The sequence below is a fragment of the Sinohyriopsis cumingii genome, chromosome 4, assembly GCF_028554795.1.
Source record: "Sinohyriopsis cumingii isolate HCF-2022 chromosome 4, ASM2855479v2, whole genome shotgun sequence".
Lineage (NCBI taxonomy): Eukaryota > Metazoa > Mollusca > Bivalvia > Unionida > Unionidae > Sinohyriopsis > Sinohyriopsis cumingii.
Window position 1 is genome coordinate 30,836,878 of NC_142964.1, and position 22,923 is coordinate 30,859,800.

The following is a 22,923-nucleotide window of genomic DNA, read 5'->3' on the forward strand; positions in this document are numbered from 1 at the left end:
TTGTTTGGTCATGATCTATGTAAGATCAATTTTATGTTTTTTAGGGGATGTTTTCCATCACGTCCGCGCTTTCACTATAAGAACCCACAAAGTTTGATGTTGGAACCATTCTAAGGAATAACTGAGACAAAAATGACTCAAGTATCAGTTCTATTTAATTTATTGAGAGACATCTATTTCTGGATAATGGATGTAGAATATGTTTTAGGAAGAATAGAAGAGGAATGGAGGCATGGAGATATGAAAGACTTTGTAACGAGTCAAGTTCAAGGCCTAAAGACAGCAAGAGATATCATAGCAGGGATCATTGAAGAAGAAGTCAGTAAGTCAAGAGGCTTCATTAACCCACCTTACTTCAGAGTGGGAAGTTTGAAGGAAGCACTGGATCATGTCATCCAAGTCCGGTGCTTCCTAGAAAAACTATTGTACTGGACAGAGTGGAGAAATGTAAAATGGGGATTGGAAAAGGTGAAGAAAGGGGAAGATCTGATGAGAAAAGTAATGGAGGAAGAAGTAGAGAAGATTAAAGTGAAATGGAGGGAAGAAAGAAAAGATGTGGAAAGCAAAAAGAAACAGACAGAGTTTGAGAGGATGAATGAGAATTGGATCAAAGTCCAGGAAAAGTTTAGAGCCTTGGGCCATCCAGACTGGATGCCAGAGGAGAAAAAGAAGAAGAAAGGAATAATGGAAAAAGTGAGGACTTGGTGGAAGAAGTTAAGGAGTTAGAAGAAGAAGAAGAAACCCAAAGGCCCTTTTCAGGGCCAGCCATATTTCTCGAAAAGAGATAGCCTTTCCATTGCCTACCCTTTTTTTAAATTTAAATTTAAATTTAAATTTAAAAAAATTTAAAAGAAAATATAACAAAAATCCCATATTCAATTCCCCTTTGTCCCTAAACAACCCCCAAACTCTATTCCCCATGTTAAATTCCCCTTGTACTTATATCGGCACACAATTTTTTCCCATGTTAATTCCCCTTGTACATATATTAACCCACGATTTTTCGCCATGTTAAATTTCCATTGTACGTATATTCACCCAGGGGTCTCCGTAATGCTAATTTCCATTGTACGTATAGTGGCCCACCTTACTACTCCTAGCCATAGTCGTGTGGGGAAGGAACAGATGAGTCACTTTTCAGAACTTTTCTGCATGCGGGAGTGGTCGCAAAACTGTCAAGAGTCATCGTGTCCTATGACCACAAATACACAGATCTGGGGGCTCAAGCCTTTAACCACCTTGTCAGATGTCCACAAATTTTCATTTCCTGTCACCTTCTAGGTGCTAGAAGATGGGTATGTTTCCTTCCCTCTCCTCGGAGAAGTGGATTTGTTATCTTTTCGAGATGCTTGAGGAGATGTGTCATCTCCCACGCTACTTCCTTCCATAGCGAAGTTTAAAGAGGGACGATAAGAGCCTAGGTGGGGGAAGATTCCATGCTCCGTTGCTTTCCCGGGGTATCAACGACTTCTTCATAAGGAGCAGCCTTCAGGTAAATAATTTGTCCATAAAGCGTGGAAGGGACATCCGTTCATGCGAACACACTTAGTTCATGTCCAACGAAGTCTTTCCATGTCTGCATTTGCCAATGTCTGTTGGTATTACTAAAAGTCTCAATGCATATTGATAAACAACAAAAAAGAACCCATTTATGGTAAAATATTAACAACCCATAGATAACCTACCCATTATTGCTTCTGTACGGAGAATAATGATCCAACTCATAAAACTGAGACCACATTGGGAGATTTTTTCCACACTAAGTACATTATTTTACCGCTAGAATGTTGTTACTTTCCAAGATATAAACACATATAAACACTCCATAACATGAAGTTGTCAAAACATTTTAGCATATATATTGGTCAAGCTATACATGTATACGTTATAATTGGTTTCAGAAAAGGAGATGAATGGTCTATATCATATATAACATAGATCTAATGTCTTATAAAACTTGTTTTCTAATCGGCATTCCACTCGTCATCGGTATTTTGAATGCAAATTATAAATCATATATCTGCTGATAAATTTGCCGATGACAACGATGCTTATTTAAACATCATCTAGTTACACAGGAGTAATAGTAGTATTCTTCATAATGATATTGCACTACGTTAATACATAGTCCTAGATGATAGAAATTTCCTGTTTGGCTGCACCTTTTGGATCATTCCTGTTTATTTGATAATATTAAATTATATTTTAATGCTTATGAATAGTTTTAAATTGCAAGAAGTAATTGTTAATGATCAACTTTTTTAATTAATAAGCTTGGCTAATAATATACAAATTTATATTTTGATATTAAAGTAAACGCAGCATATAAAACTTTGAATATCATCCGTCTCTAAGTAATATTGAAAGATAACTCAAAATCATTGTTCACAAATGCTTTTTAATTTGCTAAAATTAATTTCAACTTTGTAACCGATCGCTATTTTCATTCATAATAATTACTGAACACCTGAACACAAGTTTTCAGAATATCCAGCACCATGCAGAGTAGCTTTTATTCGGAAAACTGTTAGAATGTAGCCATTTTTATAGAAAAATATCTTTAAGCTTCCCCTGAGATTGTTTGTCTAATAGACAAATTTTCATTCACTCACACACAGTTCCTATATAACTACCCACACTTCAAGCCTTGCTAGAAGTATATCAAGGAATTTAATTTAATTCCGGTAGTGTTTGCCCTGTCTGTATCAGTACAATTGCACGACTGGCAGACCCGTCCGAAATCTCGATGCCCATGTGCAAGACGCACACGCACTTCTAACCAATTACCCTTTCTTACTGGTACAACTGTCAGTAGTGAATGGGGCCACTGTGATACAATTATATAAAATATTTTCTTGGAAATATTTAAATTTTATGCGATTGTGCGTTCTGGTGGTCTAGAACCGTTTTATTTTAAAAACGCACCGATCATGCCTGGTCCTTTTGCATTTAATAATAACTGTTATCCGAACAAGTGTGTCCTTGTTGAATAACAGTCGAGATCCTTCTTTTCTTAACTGAGTCAATGTTGATGTAAAATATTCGTCGGTGAACTTACCCGGGTTGGCTACAGAGGTGTATACATACCACTTCGCCGTTACGAAACAATTCCGGAGTGTTTTTCCGTCTGGTTGTACGGCCGACTTTAAGGCGTTTGCTTGTGCGATGATTCCAGGCTGACCTCGATTTGGTTGTAGTATATCAAGGTGGTTCCAACCGCCAATTTCTATTTGACCGTTAACAAAATTATATTTTGGTTCATAGGAGGGTTTGGTAATACTACAGTAAAGCTTATATTTATTGTAAGTGGAACGAGATTTTTACCAATACGTTGCAACCGACGCTGGTAATGGTCATCATAGACGGGGCGGCAGGTCTATGATCCATACCAGCAGGTTGTGGGTCCACGAAAGACTCGCGTACAATTGTATGAAATGTATACGTTATGTTATCTGAGACATCGCATCCATCTTTATCAAGCAACATTGTAACACCAATTAAGTAGTATCATTTTTTTAGGTAATGTGTGCTTGGTCGTGTGTGCAGGCAAGGCGATGGGTGCCGTTTACACGCGGACGCGGGTTCTAAATTCCTTAGAGTACGAATTAAAAACTATCTAACCTGTATGATGGTATTATATGTATTAAATAAGAATTCTGCCTACTATTATCAAGCGTTCTTCAATAGAATCCAGGGATAGGACTTTACGTTCTGTCTGGTGGATATTTATAATTCTCTCTCTCTATCTTTATATATATATATATATATATATATATATATATATATATATATATATATATATATATATAATATGTCGAAAACTATCTAAGTGTTTGATGCTAATAACATTTTTGAGGGAATTTATGGAGATCTCTGCGAATAGAGTTAGTCTACGAAATGACTGGCAAATAAAACATGTAGCAGAGAAAAATTAAATCCATGTTTCGTTTGAATGCATCATATAAATTTATCTAAGATTCTGAAAAATGTTATATGTCCTTTCAGACATGCAATCCAAAGGATACTGACAAACTGATTACTTTAGGAATGATCTTACACTATAAATGGACTAAACGTGGCCAAGCTTACGAGGAGAAACAATTAAAACATTTACATACTATAGTGCAAAAAAAAGTGCCTGAAGTTGAGTTCATCTGAAGCGAGCGAGGAGACTTTAATAAGTGAATCGTCTAATGAGTTGAGCACTAATGATTATGATACTCATGAGCAAATGAATTAAATGTTTCTATGTTCTATATTTCAATGACCTCTACACTTAATAAACGACAGTATTTGTTTTACAAAATAATATACTACAACGCGGAAGCGAAAAGCAGAAGAATAAGAGGAAAGTACTGATACCATTTATACTGGCCGCAATGTATAGCCTAACTTGTGCTGAAAATTGGCGTTAAACCTTACAACAACAACACCAATAACTCTCCAGGCGTATGCATATACCGCAGAAAACTAGTTTCTGAGTGGTTACAATGGTGCCGTCTGTGAAATCATTTTCTGAATAACAGTGATTGATTTTTGTCGAATCACATTAGCTAGCTTTAATTTGATTGTTCGTGTGGCTTCGTTGTTCAATGCTGCTATGACTAATGGAAGTAGTATTACCCTTTCGTCATTCGTGTGATCGATCAGGAAGGATAACCCTGAGTGTTAGCACTTTGGGTTCCAGGCCTCATTATTAATTTCTGCGCTTGTTGCTGTCTGAATAACCGTTCTGAGAGTGTGGGATTAAATTGTTGCACAATATCTCATTCACGAAGAATGTTGACATGTCCAACACGAAATTGCAAACGGTGTTTCACTCGCAACGCAGCAAAAGATCCGATAAATTCGTTACCAGGATCCAGCTGTAACATTCGTGGTTGTGAACGTGCATAAATGCGTTCAAGTGCATATGTGACGCGCGGATTTTTTATGTCAACGGCTTAGTTTATTCGTATATGCAGGTAACATCGACAATGGCTAACGCGTAGTCGTATGTCTGCAATCCACATTATAGATCTCCCACACGATCATGTATAAGTAATAAGCTAAAATTTTCTTTGCACTGGTAGGTAAATTTGACACAATGCTTGTTTAGCCAGCCATGTTCGAGCAACCCTATCAGTGACATACCCCGCTCATGATATCTACGGCAGCTTCACGTTTCCAATGCCAACGCGGACTGTAAACTATTTTTGATAATGTCCGGATTTTTGTTTCCATGTTTGTTTATATCGTGTAATGTATAATTAATTTAATTGTCTGTCTGTAAGTTTAAATTTTTTATTTCATTACTTGTTATTGTAATGTAACATTGTTTGCTGTACATTACCTTGTCTAAAATTGATTTCATTTCTGCTTGACCTGATTGACTTTTTAATTTTTTTATTTCATTTATGTAAACAGCTAGTAATAGTTTCATTATTCTCTATGTGTATGAGCTTATTAACATAATTATATTTCAGGTAAACAAGAAGGAGTAAATATATTGATCAGGGTCAGGGATTTGGAGATTCATATGTGATTTTTATAGGCTATTGTGTTGTAAATAAACAAGGCTCATTAGATCATTCTAGAAGGTTATTTTCCATTAGGTAATGTTTGTTTTTAGAAAATGCTAAGTATGACCTGAGGTCAAGCAGATAATTATATTATCTTGTGTCTGTGAGGATTTAACCAGTCGCGTTTAATATCTAGCAATTTAAGTTGTATTATGTTGTGCTCAGTTTGGGCTGAGTTTTATTTTCTTCAAATTATTGAATTTAAGAGATTATTTTCTCTGGAAATATAAAAGTGCTATGATAAAATTATTGGATAAAGACATTCACTGGAATTTGTACTGAATTCAAACCTGGAATAATATTTCTGTGATTCAACAAAATACTGTTTTGCATCTGTTTGGGACTTGAATTGAATTTATACATGACTTTTTGTTACAAGGACCTGGGTCAATAGTTCTTGGATTATTTTTGGATTTAATTCGCAATACCGTACGTTTTTTTCTTCTCATTTTGTATTCTAAGGAAATAAATTATTTGTTAAATTTTACAAAGCTTGTTGCCTTCACTCTTTTCTGTTACTTACTTTAAGAGCATAGGATCGTAACAGAAAACTGGATGCTCGTCCTTCGGATACGAATTTCGCTAAAATATTTCACAGACCTTTGCTTTTGAAATTTAATTTCCCCTAGGTAGGGAATTTTAAAATCCCACGTTTTATTTCACATTTTAACTATATTTGGTTAAATCAACAACCTTTTCTCAATATCATCAAAAGTAGAGAATTATTTAATTCTACGTAGGAGTGGTTAAAAAATGTGTAAATGGAAATACAGTTAAAAAATTGGATTCAGAGATAAGACAGATCCAGTTTTAGATAGAAATGATACAAATGGAAAGGGAGAGGGAAGTGAGAGAAATGAAGTTTCAGAAAGAGAAAGATGAAAGACAAACGGAATTTGAGAAAGAGACAAGAGAGATAGAAAGATAAATGTATAAAGAAAAAGGCTAGTGCAAATGCAAATACAAAGAGAAAAAGGAAGAAAGAGAATTACAAATTAGACTAAAATAATTAGAACTGGCAAGGGAAAAACACTCCCCCACTTTTGACGTTTTAAGAAATATTAAGATAGTACTCCCTTTTCTGGAAAAAAGTAGTAAATCAATATTTTGTTCATTTTGAGAAAATTGCTGAAATTTTGAAGTGGCCAAGAGAGTAATGGACTCTGTTATTAGAATGTGTACTTACTGACAAAGCTCGTGATATTTACATTTCACTCTCATTACAGCAGAATGCTGATTATGATGTGCTTAAGGATTATATCTTAAAAGGCTATGAGTTGGTACGCGAGGCTTATCGACAAGGTTTTAGGAAGTCTAGAAAATCAACTGACCAAACCAATGTCGAATTGGCATGGGGAAAAGTACGACAATTTTATAGGTGGTGCTTTTTAAAAAAGGTTAATAACGTTTACGAAAATCTCAGACAACTCTTATTAGTTAAAGTGTTCAACAAATATGTCCATAGTGGCATCAAGACATATTTGGATGAGCATAAGGTCGAAACTTTAGAAAATGCTGCTCGTACTGCTGACAAGTATTCTTTAGCTCACAAAGTTTCTTTCGTAAGTAAGTTTTTCGCTCATCAGTCTTTGGTAAAAAAATATTTCAGCCTAATGCAGCCTTTCTAAATTTCAATCTGGCACATCTTTTAGAAATGAAGTTTCTGATAAGATTGATCAGAACCTTTTATCTCTTCCTACGTGTACCTATTGCTGGAAGAAAATACATGTTATTTCTGATTGCTACAAACTGAAAAATAAGCATCAGAATCAAGACAGACCTATTCAAAATACTCTTATTTTGAAGAGGTCAAGGTCACGGTCATGTATTGAAAGAAATACATTTCTTGGGTCTAATAAACCCCATTCTAGTTTTATGGAGAATTATGAATCATTCATGTCGAAAGGTTCTATATCGCTCATGGCTGATTCGGCAAATCCTATCCATATTAAAATTGTAAGGGAAATGGGAGCATCTCAGAGTCTTTTATTATCAGGTAGTTTGACTTTTTCTTAGAGGTCTTCTTCTAACGAGAATGTTCTTATTTAGGGAGTAGAATTCGGCTTTGTTATTGTTTCTCTCCATTGCGTAAATTCGTCATCAGACTTAGTCTCAGGATCAGTGCCAGTCGGATCAGTCCCTGCTTTACCCATTGAGGTCATTCATTTATTACTAGGCAATGACCTAGCTGTAGATAAGGTTGTTGTTAATCCACTTGTAACTGAAAAGCCTTTTTTGGATCAGAAAATGCATCCTATTGAAAACAAATTCCCTGATTTATACTCAGCATGTTGAGTTACTAGAGTTATGGCAAAGAAAGCTCTTGAGAATGATGTTGATCAGAAAAGTATTCATTTAGCTGACACATGTATTGGTCAGCATTTTGATGAGGTCACTTTTACTCCTTCTTTGGATCAATCAAAAGGTATTAATCCCAGTGATCCTGTTGTAACTACTCATTCTCTTTATTCTAATTATGGTGACAAACGACAATCACTTTTCGTCGAAGAGGGGAAAGATCCTGACATCTCTTGTTTATTTCAAAGGAACATTAGCAAAACTGAAGCCACAGAAGTACCCGTTCGTTATTTCATTTAAAAATGAGATTCATATGAGAAAAAGGACACCTCCAGTAGTACGTGCTGATGACGAGTGGTCAGTAAACTATCAAATTGTAGTTCCAAAATTATACAGACAGGAAATTCATAGTCTGGCCCATGAAACTCCTTTAACTGCTCCTTAGGGATTAAGACTTATCTCAAGATCTTGAATCACTTATTTTAGCCAAAAATTAAAAGTCAGGCTTTTGAATACTGCCGATCTTGTGATACCTGTCAAATGGTAGGAAAAACCAATCAGAAGATACCTAAGGCTCATCTGCAGCCTATTCCTGCCTTTGACGAACCATTTAGCAGAAGAATGGAAGATTGTGTTGGTCCCTTACCTAAGACGAAGTCAGGTAACCAATACTTGTTGACCATAATGTGTACGCAAACAAGATTCACAGAGGCACTTCCTTTGATTATTTGAAGAATATTACAACTAAAACAATAGGAAAAACTTTGATAACATTTTTCCTTACTCAATTTGGCCTTCTCAAATCTTTCCAATATGATCAGGGGTCAAATTTTATGTCTCGAATTTTCCAGCAAGTTATGTTTGAATTTGGCATTCAGCAATTCAAGTCAAAAGTGAAAATATGGTTTGACAGAACTGCAATGGAGACAACTTTTGAGTCTGGTGATAGAGTTCTGTCTCTCCTGCTCATTCATAAAAATTTCCTTCAGATTAGGTATTACGGGCCGTACCAAATTAACAAGAAAATGAGTTAGTTAAATTGTAATAACAGTATTCCTGGGATGTAAATAATTAAAGGAGTACCAGTATGGTGAGGGAGATAGCCAGGTAGTCATGCAATTAATTTAATTTTACTTGTCCTATTCAGTAATGATTTAAGCGAAAGAATGCAATCGACTCTTCTGATCTTTGAGGATCAAATCTTCTGAATTCAGAAATTATGAATAATCTGGACCATAATCTTTCACATTTGCAACAACAAGAACGGAATTAACTTAAAAAGTTATTACTTGAATAAGAGCACTTTATTTCCAGATGTTCCTACAAAAACAAAAAAATCGTCCATGACGTTGAAGTTGTAATATCCACACCTGTGAAACATCACCCGCACTAGATGACTCTCGCAAACACTAAAGCTTGAAAAAAAGAAATTCAGTATTTGCAGGAGAATGATTTTATAGATCCGAATAACAGTAACTGGAGTTCACCATGTATGGTTGTTCCGAAACCAAATAAACCTTTCCGCACGTGCACCGATTATAGAAAGGTGAACAGTGTAAGTAAATCAGAGATTTTTCCATTACCAAGAATCGATGACTGCATTGATAAAATCGGAAATGCAAAGTATGTCACCAAATTTGACCTTCTGAAAGGATTGTGGCAAATTCCACTGACGGAAAGGGCAAAGGAAATTACGGCATTCGGGATTCCAGACGGACTTTATCAATATAAAGTGATGCCGTTTGTCATGAAAGGTTCGCATAGTAATTTTTAATGTTTAATGTACCTGATTACCTCTGGTCTAGATAATTGTGATACCTACATCGATGATGTCGTCATCTACAACGACACCTGGAAAGATCATTTAGCGACAATTCCGAAATTCTTTGACAGACTCACTGATGCAAGTTTGACAATTTATCCAAAAGTGAGTTTTGCGGAGCTTGTGTAACATTTCTATCATATATTGTGGGACATGGACAAGTTAAACATATATATGCTAAGGACAAGGCTATCTCTGAATTCCTTCTGCCTATCAGTAAAAAGCAACTGTTGAATTTTTGGGTATGGCTGGATACTATCGGAAATTTTGTTCGCATTGTTCCATAATTGCTGAACTCCTGACAAATTTACTGAGCAAGAACACCAAGGTTCTTTGGTCTGAAAAATGTCAGGAGTCTTTTGATAAGTTAAAGGCCATATTAAAAAGTGTACCAGTTCTTACAGCTACAGATTTCAGCCAATCAATTAAACTGTCTGTTTTTTTGCGAATTTAGTGTGGGGATTGGAGCAGTATTGATTCCAGGAGATACAAATGGTGTTGATCATCCATTATGCTATTTTTCTAAGATATTAAATAAGCGCCAGAGAAATTATTCCACAATCAAGAAGGCATGTTTAGCTTTGATGTTGGTATTTCAACACTTTGAAGCTTACGTTAGCTTAGCTCCTTCTCCGATTATGTGATCAGTGATCATAACCCCCTTACTTTCATCGGCAAGATGAAACAACAAAAATCAGTGATTATTAAGGTTTAGTTTGTTGTTCCAGCAATATAAGATTGATATCAGACACATCAAGGGAAAATACAATTTAATAGCAGATGCACATTCACGTGTATAAAAACATATTTTTTCATGTATACTTTGTGTCATTCATAAGATTTTCTCTTATGTTTTTACCACATGTATATTTGACTTATAGCAAAAAGAAAGGTTTATTGCATAAATCTCTCTTTGTCGTTATGATAGGAAGTGATATGTATATTTAATTTAATTGTTCGTTAGCTTTAATTTTTCTAACTTTATTACATGTTATGATAATGTAACATTATTTACTGAACATGACCAGTCCATAATTGAGTTCATTTCTGCTTGACCTGATTCACTTCTGTTTTTTTTTATATTTTATTTATGTGAGCAACTAATAATAGCTTCTTTATTCTCTATGTGTATGAACTTATAAACATAATTATTATTCAGGTAAGCAAAAAGGAGTAAAGATGTTGATCAGGGTCAATGTTTTGGTTATTCGTGAGTGAATTATATAGGCTATTGTGTTGTAAATAAACAAGACTCATCATAGCATTCTAGAATGTTATTTTCCATTAGGTAATGGTTGTTTTTAGAAAATGCTAAGTGTGACCTGAGGTCAAGCAGAGAATTATATTATCTTGAGGCTGTAAGGATTTTACCAGTCGTGCTTTAATATCTAGCACTTTAAGTTGTATTATGTTGTGACCAGTTTGAGCTGAATTTTATTTTCTTCAAATTATTGAATTCAAGTGATTATTTTCTTTGGAAATACAAACGTGCTCTGATACAATTTTTGGATAAAGACATTCACTGGAATTTGTACTGAATTCAAAACTGGAATAATATTTCTGTGATTCAACAAGAGACTGTTGATACATCAGTACTTCGCAGATCATAACATACATCATCGCCTTCAGTTCTGGATCTCATCGGGACTTGAACTGAATTGTATTCAGGACATTATATTACTAAGAAATGTGTCTTTAATTCTTGGGTTAATTTTGGACTTAATAAGCAATTCCGTAAGTTCTGCTTTTCTCCTTTCATTTTTGTATTCTAGGGAAATAAATTATTTGTTAAGTTTTACAAAGCTTGTTGTCTTCACTCTTTTCTGTTACTTGTTTTAAGAGCATTGACTCGTAACAATCTTTATAATTTAGTTTTAATTAGTGGACTTTCTCCACGGGAGACAGAACCCAGTGGACTTTGTTCAGCACCTAAAACAGGTTTGTCTTTCAAAACCTCTTTTGATGATCTATCTTGCGGTTCGTTCTACGAGTGTTGGATTAATCGCATTCAAATCATGAATTTGATCCACGTCTGCGCGTATGCGTGTACGGGAAGATATATTTTAATTCTTGGTACTCAAGGTCATGTCGGTAACACGCAACATGAACACGATCTACAGGTGCTGCAATGGGTTTAAGTTGGTTGTTAGAAGTATGACGTATATCAAACCATGTACCAAGCGCACAGTAATTGTACCCAGGGATATGCTTTTCACCAGAGTATTTACTCGATGGTGTTCCTGAAAGCTTTGTTGATGAAGCGACGATATCACCGCTAACTGTGGTTTAAACCGAATCATGTGCATCGACGGCTTTTACCAATGGACCGGAAAGTTCCTATAAATGTGAACTTCTTTGCTCTAATGATCCCAGTTCGTCCATTACGTATTTCTACTCGAACGGGATTTGCGGTACGGGTTTTTACTTGACATCGCAAGCAAGATGAAAACACAATTGCATTATATACTATATTATGCAATGGCATCTCGGAAACCGAAATAAACAGATGTTATCAGAAACATAAATAATTTCAACACGACATTTACTTCTTTGCATAAGCAAGACCTAAACCGTTCAAGAGTGGTGATATATTTACAAACTCAGTTCGTCCACTGATTATTGGTCCTGCTGAATCAGAAAGAATACAACTGATGTTGAATATAATGTGACGATAGTTGAAGTAGGATCGGCGGTTTGTGACCTTACCGTGAGCTGATGTTCAACCTTGTTATGATGTTTTAAAAGATTTTCAAAAGCACTTAACAGTGGTGGCAACATGACCTTTGATTTCTTTTCTACTATCGATGGAGCGCATACCATTGACGATTTGAATACAGACGAAAACTATTTTGCAGTTCACGATGATGTGACACATGAACACTAAGTCAATCCAGCGCAAATAATTCACAAGGCCGGCACATACACACCGACGTTTTCTATTTGACTCAGCGATACTCAAATGTATCTGAGATAATCCGTGGCAACTGTAACATGTTATTGATATTTCGTGGCATTGACGACCATGGCCTTGCAAATATCTGTTGGACCTGGTATGCTGCTTATCACTCGTAAGATGAGTCACATGTCATGCTTGCGCGGATCACCACCAACCCATATAGATTTATAATCACTGATTTGAACAAAACTTTCAATCGCAGGGGTAAATATGCAGTTTTGGATGCGTCAATTTAACAATCATATCTGTTATATTATATGAAATGTCTGCCAGTGATGTCATAGGAGAGTATGAAGAATGACGCTGTAAAGCTGCTTGTAAACATCAGGAAGTGATTCGTAATACTGTAAAAGGCCGCAAAAAATATCAAAGATATTTTACAGTAGCGACAAACTGCACGAGAAGAACTTACAGGGAGCTTTGAACAAGCATTTACACCACAAATTTAGCCAACAAAGTAATTTTCAAAGGCAACAAGCGCAACTGCAGAACTATTGGATAGCAGAAGTCAGCGAAGTCAAAGAAGACGTTCTTGAAATTCGAGAACCAATTGGTGTACTTGCAAAAGGCACCAGTTGCACTTGATGAAGAAGTTAGAGAGGATATTGCCAACATAACAGACGTACCACACGAGTACAAGTCGCAGTGAAATAAAGCCTCAATTCTTTAACGAAGAAGCTCGCTTGGCGATCTTCGTAAATCGTATACTTGTTGCTGAATATATCAATGATGTGTATTACTACACTGATAAAGATTTTTAAAGCAATGGAATGAAACAGGTTATTGTAAATACAACCCAACTATCTGATCAAGGAAACCAGAATGCAGTATGACCTTGTATACACATGTTACCACTGGGGACTCACACACACTTGAAATCGCATTTGGGTCGCTGCGAGTTTATTACAATTGGCCTATATATAAAAAATTATTACAATTGGCCTAGAGGCCCCGAGTGGCCGAGTGGTCTAAAGCGCTCACCGTTCCGGATCACTGCCATCTCACCTCTGTCTGCGTGGGTCTGAGTCCAAGGCTCGGCTAGCGTGGGTACGTAGGAAGCCTGCCAGTATCTTCTCGTGGGTCGGTGGTTCTTCCCTGCGTTTTCCAGGGTTCTTCCTCCACCATTTATACTGGCCGCCATGTATAGCCTATCTTGTGCTGAAAAATGACGTTAAACCCTAGAACAACAATTGGCATAATATGCAACCAAAACCATTTGGTGTTCTGCTCGCAAAAAAACATCCTGAAACAAGTTGGGTACGAAGAACGTCTTACAGGTGCGCACGACATTACATCATTCAATGACGAGATCCGACGAAAACGTTTGGTGTTAATCGGTAAGTTACATACGTGAATATGAGCTCACATTCAACTCCATCATCGCAATTTAATCTCCGTGATATTTGGCTGAGACAAGTTCTTGGTTGACCTAACAATGTTCCTGAACAAGAATAATTTGTACGTGCAGGATCTAAAGTGAGTTCATATCATATCGCGCCTGACATCAGAATATCTCAACGACCCATATGAATTTATATTGTGACGCTATCAGTGGTAATTATGAAAGCAGGTTTTCCCCAATAGTAGAAGCGGCTGATTTGATAGCAATTACAGCCGTAGCACAAATGTGTCTTCCCTGTCATAATAATCGGTTGAAACATAATCGTTTTATCATTGCAGATCAAGCTGGGCTAATTGTAGATCGTCGAGATAAAAGATTGACGATGACCCGAGACCCTTGCATGTTGTTAACGTGAGAAAACCCGTTTACGCGAGATATTTTAGAACTGGACTCAATGACGTTACTCGTGGACTTTTCACAGGCGCACCAAAGGTACTCACATCATTGTCATTGCGAGCTACGCCAATCCTTAAACAAGTTCCGTTGCAAGTCGTTGATAGCATCCAAACATTGCTGTGCAGCGAATGAAAGACTAATTCGCTCTGAGATCGACAACAGCGATTAGAGACTCTTGCACCACCAAAACCGGTTACACTGCCATCTACAGAAGCAATTACGGCATGCAGTGGGAAATTTATTAGTGAAACCGCTCAACAACGACTCTCAGACTTGGTGACTGCAAATATGGCAATGGGAAGTGGATTATACGGTTACGAATACAAGTGGAGTAACAATGTCGGATTTTTCCGGTTACTGCTCTGCGCCACTGTATGTATCTTGCTTGGGCTACTTCACTTTCATGGATTGTTAATGCTAATAATCCATGGGTTGCATAACGTGTATGGCTTTTATGCTAAAATGGAATAAAGTCAAGGGGGATAGAAACAGTGATGTGTATAGAACAAAAATAAGGTAGTACCGCTATTACGACATTACTTGATGTAAGTCCCACACAGAGTAAAACATTCTTACATTTGGAACAAATTTATGTTTGACTGAGCGCTAGTATCATTGATTATAAACATTATCTTATGTACCAGCTTTATTGATAATGGAAGTTTGCAAACATAACAAACACCGACATCATTAATCTACCTCTGTATCGAACTGTAGGCAACATCAAATGGGTGGCTTCGGCCATTCGGAACCAAGTGCAACGAAACTCGTAATTTTCTGGAAATAACGAGTAGACAAAACCTCGAGAGATGTTCCAAATGAGCTTTGTTATAATAACTGGGGAATTTGTGGATCAGCCGCATCACTTTAAATGTTAAAGAAGCATACCACATAGTTATTTGACATACGAGACTTTATCATAAATTAAAAACTATTCTAAAGTAATACACAAATGAAGAGAGAAAAGAAGAGAAATTTCAGGCGAAACCGCAGAAGATTCTATGTTCAGAATGATGTTCTCTTTTTTGGGGATAAATCTCGATTTCCGTGAGTAGTGAAGGCGACGGAAGCTGTGAAGATCATAAAGATAGTTCACTGTGATGAGCTTGGAGGACATTTATGAATCCACAAAACGTAAGTACGGTGCGAAACTTTCGGCAATATAAGTACCTTGGGAAGCAATTTTTACAGTATCTTTAAGCTGACTGAATGGGGGCATCTGGTGCGCCCCCTCTCAAATGTGATCAAACATTATTTAGGATGACTTTCATTTCGCCACTGAAACGTAGACGACGCGAAGGGAAAACATTTTAGAAATTTCTTTAGATATTAACCTGTTGAGGTAAATTACTACCCATTTAAGTTCATGTAACATCTTTTTTTCTTTGAAATGGGCTTCCTTTGGCCATTTAATGATCATTTAAAGAGAATTCTTGAGTTGTATGTATTCGAGTTTTTGCAGTTTTCTTTTATTTTGAGGGCTACTGTGTTCGAATACCTCATCTAGTCGATCATATGATAGTGAACAAGCCATAATATAATCTAAGTGATTACCGGTTGGAAGACAGATGAGCGACGTAATCCTACTTTTCTAATATTTTAATAATTAGCCTGATTTTAGGAAAAATTCGGGTAAACTATGGATTGATTCCCTCGCTCCTTAAACACACACACACACACACACACACCTTTCAGTTAGTCTTCCATTTGCAATTGCATTCTATTGGTATGTGAAGAGTCCTCCAATTGTAATAGATTTAAAAGGTTGTTGCATTATTTAAACACACCGGTATACATTGGGGTTACGGATAGTAGAATGTGCGAAAACTTTTAATCAAGGTGTCTCTCCATTGTAGACGTGAGTTAATCAACGATACGTCTTTGATATATCTTACTGCTGATTGATTAATTAAAAAAGAAATGCGAAATATACCATTCAAACCCAAGACAAAGATGAAACCAAATTTGGATATAAATTAAAATACAGATCCTGCGTCATGCAAAAATATATGATTCTTTAAGGTGCATTCTGCAGTTAAAAAATATTCAGACTTTTAGCCATCACGGCTGTTGAAAGAAGGTGGTTCTAGGTGAGAAAGACGTTTCTCACGTTCATACAGTTTTGACATTTGTCATTTTATAGGGTGAGAAAGAATCCAGCAAAGTCTGTGTTTAGCGCTCTGCCTCCTCCACACCCCGCAAATGTAATTAAAGTGGAAACTTCCAAACAATGTACTCCGTCTCTTTGATGCCCCGGACATGCACCATTCTCAATATTCTGTATCTACTTTTGCTTTTATAATGGACATGAATGCTTTGTTTTCCATTCATATTGTGGAAATAAAAAGCAAATTTAGAGCCTGAAAATATTATTAATTTATGATCTTCCTCTTGACGAGTATGCGGTGGACGCAGAGAAGCGATCCTAAAGACATTCGCTTTACTAGGATAACTGTCATCAAAGCCCTAAAGTAAACAATTTTATTTTAAAATGACAGCTTGCTGAGCTTGTTAACGGTGACCCCTCCCCTAAAGGACCCGGTTCATTTAAAGTGTTTGCTCTGAGTCTCTGCATTAATTTATACATACACAGATGAAATTGTCAAGACTTTTGAGTAACAGAAACTGCCAGATACGGAATGCATACCGATGTACCATATATATATATATATATATATATATATATATATATATATATATATATATATATATATATATATATATATATATATAATCGGCATTTATACTGCACAGAAATGTTGAGATAGAGCGACATTTTCGCCAGTACGTTTTCGTAAAAAAGTAGTGTAAGGTGATTAAATGCATTAATGCCGTAGATACAGTACTTACATCACTTTCTCTGAACACCAAGGTGGTATAGTATAGCTATAATATCGGCTTTGACTGATACAACGTTTCGCCATCAGGCGTGAAACCTTTTCGCGGGTTTGGTAATATCGTGGGCCATTTTATCAGTCGAAACTGCATGTCCGACATCACAAATACGAGCAAATGTGCAACACACCTGCCAGAAAGGTAACCTCATCGACCAGCTTGTATTAAATGATGTTGTTGACAAAGAGCTCTCTCAAGATTAAGTATTGATATTACAGGGCGATTAAGATTAGGACAACAAGCAACTAAAGTCGTAAAGGTGCACGCAGACTAGAGGAATGCGTGTTCTTTTGAAAAGGTGGCTATAGAAAATACATGTATCAATGCTGCGAGGAGGAATGGCAAGATATGTTAACCAACAACAGCACCACCAGTCTGCATGTTTTACCCATAATTATTAAAGGAGTGTTTTGGCGTAATCAATATATCAAATATTTCCTGGCAGAAACTCTACTTTTCAAACACAGGAAAAAAGTACTGAAACATATATTGATCCAGAAGACTCCTTTAACATTTTGTTAACGTTATCAAACTGAAAACACCGTGTGACAATTTTTATTTTGTTCCTGGTTAGTAAGAATTATTTTCTAATTGCTTATGTCTTAAAAGCATATAAAATGGCTATTATTCCCCACAAAGTTTGCTTTTGTGACCAAGACAGTGATATTTTGAAATTTACCTATTTTCCAGAACACTCCAGATACATTCAGTACTGAGTAAACTTGAAGTAACTTCTAGAACTTTCTAGAACTTTCCAGTAATATAAACAGTAGTATTAATACAAGGGCCTTAAGCCCACCAGTTCAGTTTTGTTCCAGCTGCCTAAGTGGATACATATCTACATTTTTCTGAGATGGTATCAAGAGGCGCAAGCATCCGGGATTAGCATTTTGCTATGTCTAAGGCCAATTTATGAAGACAAGAGCAAAACAGAACTCATTGGAAGCATCTTATAAGATGTGTGACACCTACAAGGCATATTTCGGCATGCCTGTCGGGGATCAATACAAACCCTGGGCACCTCATTTCAGCTGCAAGCACTGAAACTCTGGAACGTAAGATGGACTATTGTTGCTCCGAATTTTGTTATAAAATTTGTTAGATTTGTTAAAATTTTAAATGTGTTTAATTTAAAAATGCTTTACAATTTTGAATGTTATTGAAAAATATATGATACATGAAAAAAGTTGCGAGAATCTCTTACACATTAGTCATTGGTGAAATAAATGTATTTTTGTAGGATGGTAGAGTAGCCGTCGTTAGAAGAGAGCAGCAAGTCAGACACCGAGGAAGACGTTTAGTATCCAGATGACAATTTCAGAGGTAGAGCTGAGGAGAGAAACCCATACTACCTCAACAAAAAGACCTCAACGACTTGATTAGTGCTCTTGGTCTCACCAAGTCCAATGACAAGCTTCTGATGTCTAGGCTCAAGCAGTGGAACTTGTTGGAAGAAACTGTGCAATTTGCTGATCAGAGGAAGCGTCACCAAGGTGTTTCCAGCTTCTTCGCATGTCCAGATGCGCTTTGCTTCTGCTACAATGTGACCAGTCTGTTCGAGGCAATCGGAATTGCCTGTAACCAGAGTGAATGGTGCCTCATCATTGACAGCTCATCCAGGAGCCTCAAAGCTGTGCTGCTATATATCAGGAACATGTACCTGTCTCTTCCCCTGGCTCAATCGGTGCACCTCAAAGAGAATTACAACAGCATCAAGACCTTGCTGGACGCCTTGAAGCATGATGAGTACGACTGGGAGGTCATAGGAGACTTCAAAATGGTGGCATTCCTGATGGGTCTCCAAGGCGATTTTACCAAGTTTCCCTGCTATCTTTGCCTTTGTGACAGTAGGGTCACAAGGCGCACTACCACAGGCGGGACTGGCCACAGCGGACCGAGTTCTCCGTGGGGAGGAACAACGTCAAATGGGAGCCACTGGTGGATATCCGGAAGTTGCTAATGCCACCACTGCACATCAAATTGGGCCTTATGAAACAATTTGTCATAGCTCTAGATAAGGAGTCGGGTTCCTTCAAGTTCCTTCAAGTCTTCTTCCCCAAGCTGTCTGAGGCAAATGTCGAAGCCAGTGTCTTCGTCGGACCACAGATAAAGAAGATCATGGAGTGCAATGAATTCCCCGAGACTCTCACTAATAAAGAGAAAGCAGCTTGGAACAGCTTTGTCGCAGTAGTTTGGGGTTTTCTGGGCAATTACAAGGCCGAAAACTATGTGGGGCTGGTTGAGACTCTGGTGAAGAACTACGGCACAATGGGCTGCAGGATGTCCCTCAAAGTCCATATCCTTGATGCTCATCTTGATAACTTTAAGGAGAACGTGTGAGCGTACTCAGAGGAGCAAGGCGAGCGCTTCCACTAGGATATACTGGACTTTGAACGCCGCTACCAAGGACAGTATAACGAGAACATGACGGAAGACTAAATTTCGGGGCTGATTCATGAAAGTGATTTACAGTATAATCGTAAATCTCAAAACACTACTCACTTCTAAATCCTTTGTGGTCATGGTTGTATTACTTTAGTATAAATATATTTTAATTTTCATATGTTGTTTTTCTGACCTTTTGTGAACGAAAAGACGCAAATTCTCCCCTTTTTTTCATAAGAAATCGGTACATTTCAAAATATCACTGTCCCGGTCACAACAGTATAGTTTATGGGGAATAATAGCCATTTTCTTTATATTTGACATTAGCAATTACGAAAAAACACTTACTACACAGGAACAAAAATTGTTTACATGGTGAAATCATACTGTACATATTTGTACTCCATTCACACAGCCAAAATATATAAAGATTATCTATGATAGCGTTCAGCATTATTATTTGAAACTGATATCGTTTTCATCTCATCTGACAGTTTTGCTCTAAAATATGCAATATGAATGATAGTTGAGGTTGAAAGATTCCCACACGACCAATGTGTAGAATATTTAAAGCAATAGGATACTAATATTTCTACGTGAAACTCTTAACTTACTTACCCCGTATTTTTCGAAGACCCACATTGCAAAATGCATACTATTGGAGAACAAACCGATGCAATCGTTTGAAGTGTTGTTTACTTTTCTCATTAAGGCCCTTGCTCCATTTACCATTTCATCCCAGTGAATGGCACTAGAAAAAATGAACAGGAAAACATGCTTTCCATTTAAGAAGACATTTAAAAGTCTATGATATACAGACTTTCACCCTCCTGGAACGCACACAGATTACGTCGTCGAAACTATAGAGAGCATCACCTCACAGACACACACACACACATATTTATACATATATAAAGGTTGATGAACTCTTCTAAAGCCCCCTGGCGTTTATTGTGAAAGGCAGAAGATCTGAATTGCTCGATGCCTATAATTCATGCGTAACTTGCTTGGAAATTGTAGACATAAAATTTGAACCTTGCTTAGATTGGACAGATTTAGTAAGATACAACTGAGCAAAACAACTTTATCATTATTACCTGTGTCAGTAAATCTATGATTATTTGGGATTTAATTCGCAATAATGTAAGTTCATTTTACATTTTCCACTTTGCTTTCTATGGAAAAGAACTATCTGTCGAATTTTTACTATTGTTTTAGCTTTTATATTCCTCAAAGGAATTGATTCTGGGAATCTTATGAACGCACACATTATGGTCAACAAATATTGGTTTCCTTACTTGCTATTAGGTAAGGGACCTACACAGTCTACCATTATTCTGCAAAATGGTTCGTTAACTGCAGGAAAGAGTTACAAATGAGCCTCCTGATTTGGTTGTCCTACCATATGAGAAATGTGACAAGATCTGCAATATTTACAAACATTATTATTAATTTTCAGCCAATAAATCTGATTAAAGATCGTGCGATAAGCCGTATTGATCCCTGAATAATAAGCCAAAAAGTTCTAAGAAGTTCCTGTCTATATGATTTTGGAACTACAATTTGATAGCTCACTGAATACTCGTCAAGAGGAGGTACATCATGTGGTTTCCATTTTCTCACAAGGACCCCATTTTTAACAAAATAACAAACATATCATTCAGTTGCTTCAGTTGTACTAATAGCCCTCTGAAATAAACAGGTGGTCTCAAGATCTTTTTCCTGTTCAACGACAAGATATTGCGTTTGTCTCAGTCACTAGAATCGAGAGAATTAGCAGTTAAAAGGGGATCACTGTGATCAACACCTGTTGAATGATCCAAACGAGGAGCAAACGTGAGCTCATCAAAAGCCCAATTAATACATTTATCAGATAAAGGAATGCTTTCTTGTTCATCATTTACAAGAGTTTTCTTTGCAATAGCCTTGGTAACTCAACAAGATGGATATACATCGGGGATTCAAGTTTCAATGGTATCAACTTTCTGATCCAAACCAGGCTTGTTGGTCACAAGTGGATTAACCAACAACCTTATCTCATGCTAGTTCACTGCCTAGTAATAAATGAATACTCTCAACCGGTAAAGAAAACACAGTTCCGACTGTCACAGGTCCTGAGACTAAGTCTGATGACAAATTTACACAATGGAGAGGAACGTTAATAACGCCGCACTCTACTCCCTGAATAACAACACTCTGATTAGAAGAAGAATTCTCAGATAAAGTCAATGTACCTGATAACGAACGACACTGAGAAGCTCATGTGTCTCTCAAAACTTCGATAGCGATAGGATTGATAGAATCACTGATGAGTTATATAGAACTGTTCGACATGAATGGTTCATAATTCTCCAAAATCAGATTAGACGGCGGTTTGTTTGCTCCCGACCGTGACCATGACAACTTAGAAATAAGAACATTTGGAATAGTTCTGTCTTTATTTTGCTGCTTATTTGTTCAATTTGTAGAAATCTGAAAAAACGTGCTCGTTCTTATTGCAATATTTGCTTCATAGGAGGAAATCAGGATTGCTGATCATTCTAATAAAAAAATTGAGTTATGAATGTTGTGCCAGTTTGAAATTTGGAAGTGCTCGTTTTAGACTAAAATATATTTTACCAGAAGACTGTTGAGTGGAAGATTTACTAATAAAAGAAACTGTATGAGCTAGGGCATTTGCGAACTCTAATTATTTTAGTCTAAATTGAAATTCTCTTTCCTTTTCTCTTTTTCTCTGTTTTCGCAACTGAATTTTCCTTTCTCTTTCCTCCGTATCTAATTTAATTTGTCTTTCTTCTTTCAAAAGCTCAAGAGTTCATGACTCTATTTCATTGTTGTATTTTAATTTTAATTCCATGCCGTTTAGATAGTCAGATGGAGACTCACTAATCAAATGGAAAAGAATTTCATCAAAAATATTCTTTTCTACCAAATTTTGGACCAGAACTATTTGTATTTCTTGCCTCGTTAAAGAAGACTCTGCCAAAGAAAGATCATATTGTTTTGCAAGCAGGAGCAATTTATCTTTCACAAGGAGTCTAAACTTCCCTGTGTAGGAGTTAAAATAAAGTTATACACTTTAGATGACGTTGTGTAAGCTTGTTTCTTTCATTACAAAATTTTGTGACCTAATGCCTGCGACTTAGAAAATTCCAAATGAAGATGAATTAGAATTTCAAAACAAAAACAAAGTTTTCTGAAATTCTTT

The 22,923-nt window shown here is 36.5% G+C and overlaps 1 protein-coding gene across 5 annotated transcripts in view; it reads right to left on the bottom strand.

Moving 5' to 3' along the window:
• The window catches only part of LOC149800879 (uncharacterized), a 242,737-nt gene that overhangs the window by 78,263 nt on the left and 141,551 nt on the right, over positions 1-22,923 (bottom strand). For all 5 annotated transcript variants that reach the window (XM_089954901.1, XM_089954904.1, XM_089954902.1 and 2 more), the window contains one exon: positions 20,334-20,466. In XM_089954901.1, the coding sequence (XP_089811027.1) occupies positions 20,334-20,466 (133 nt within the window). The remainder of the gene's footprint in view (positions 1-20,333; positions 20,467-22,923) is intronic.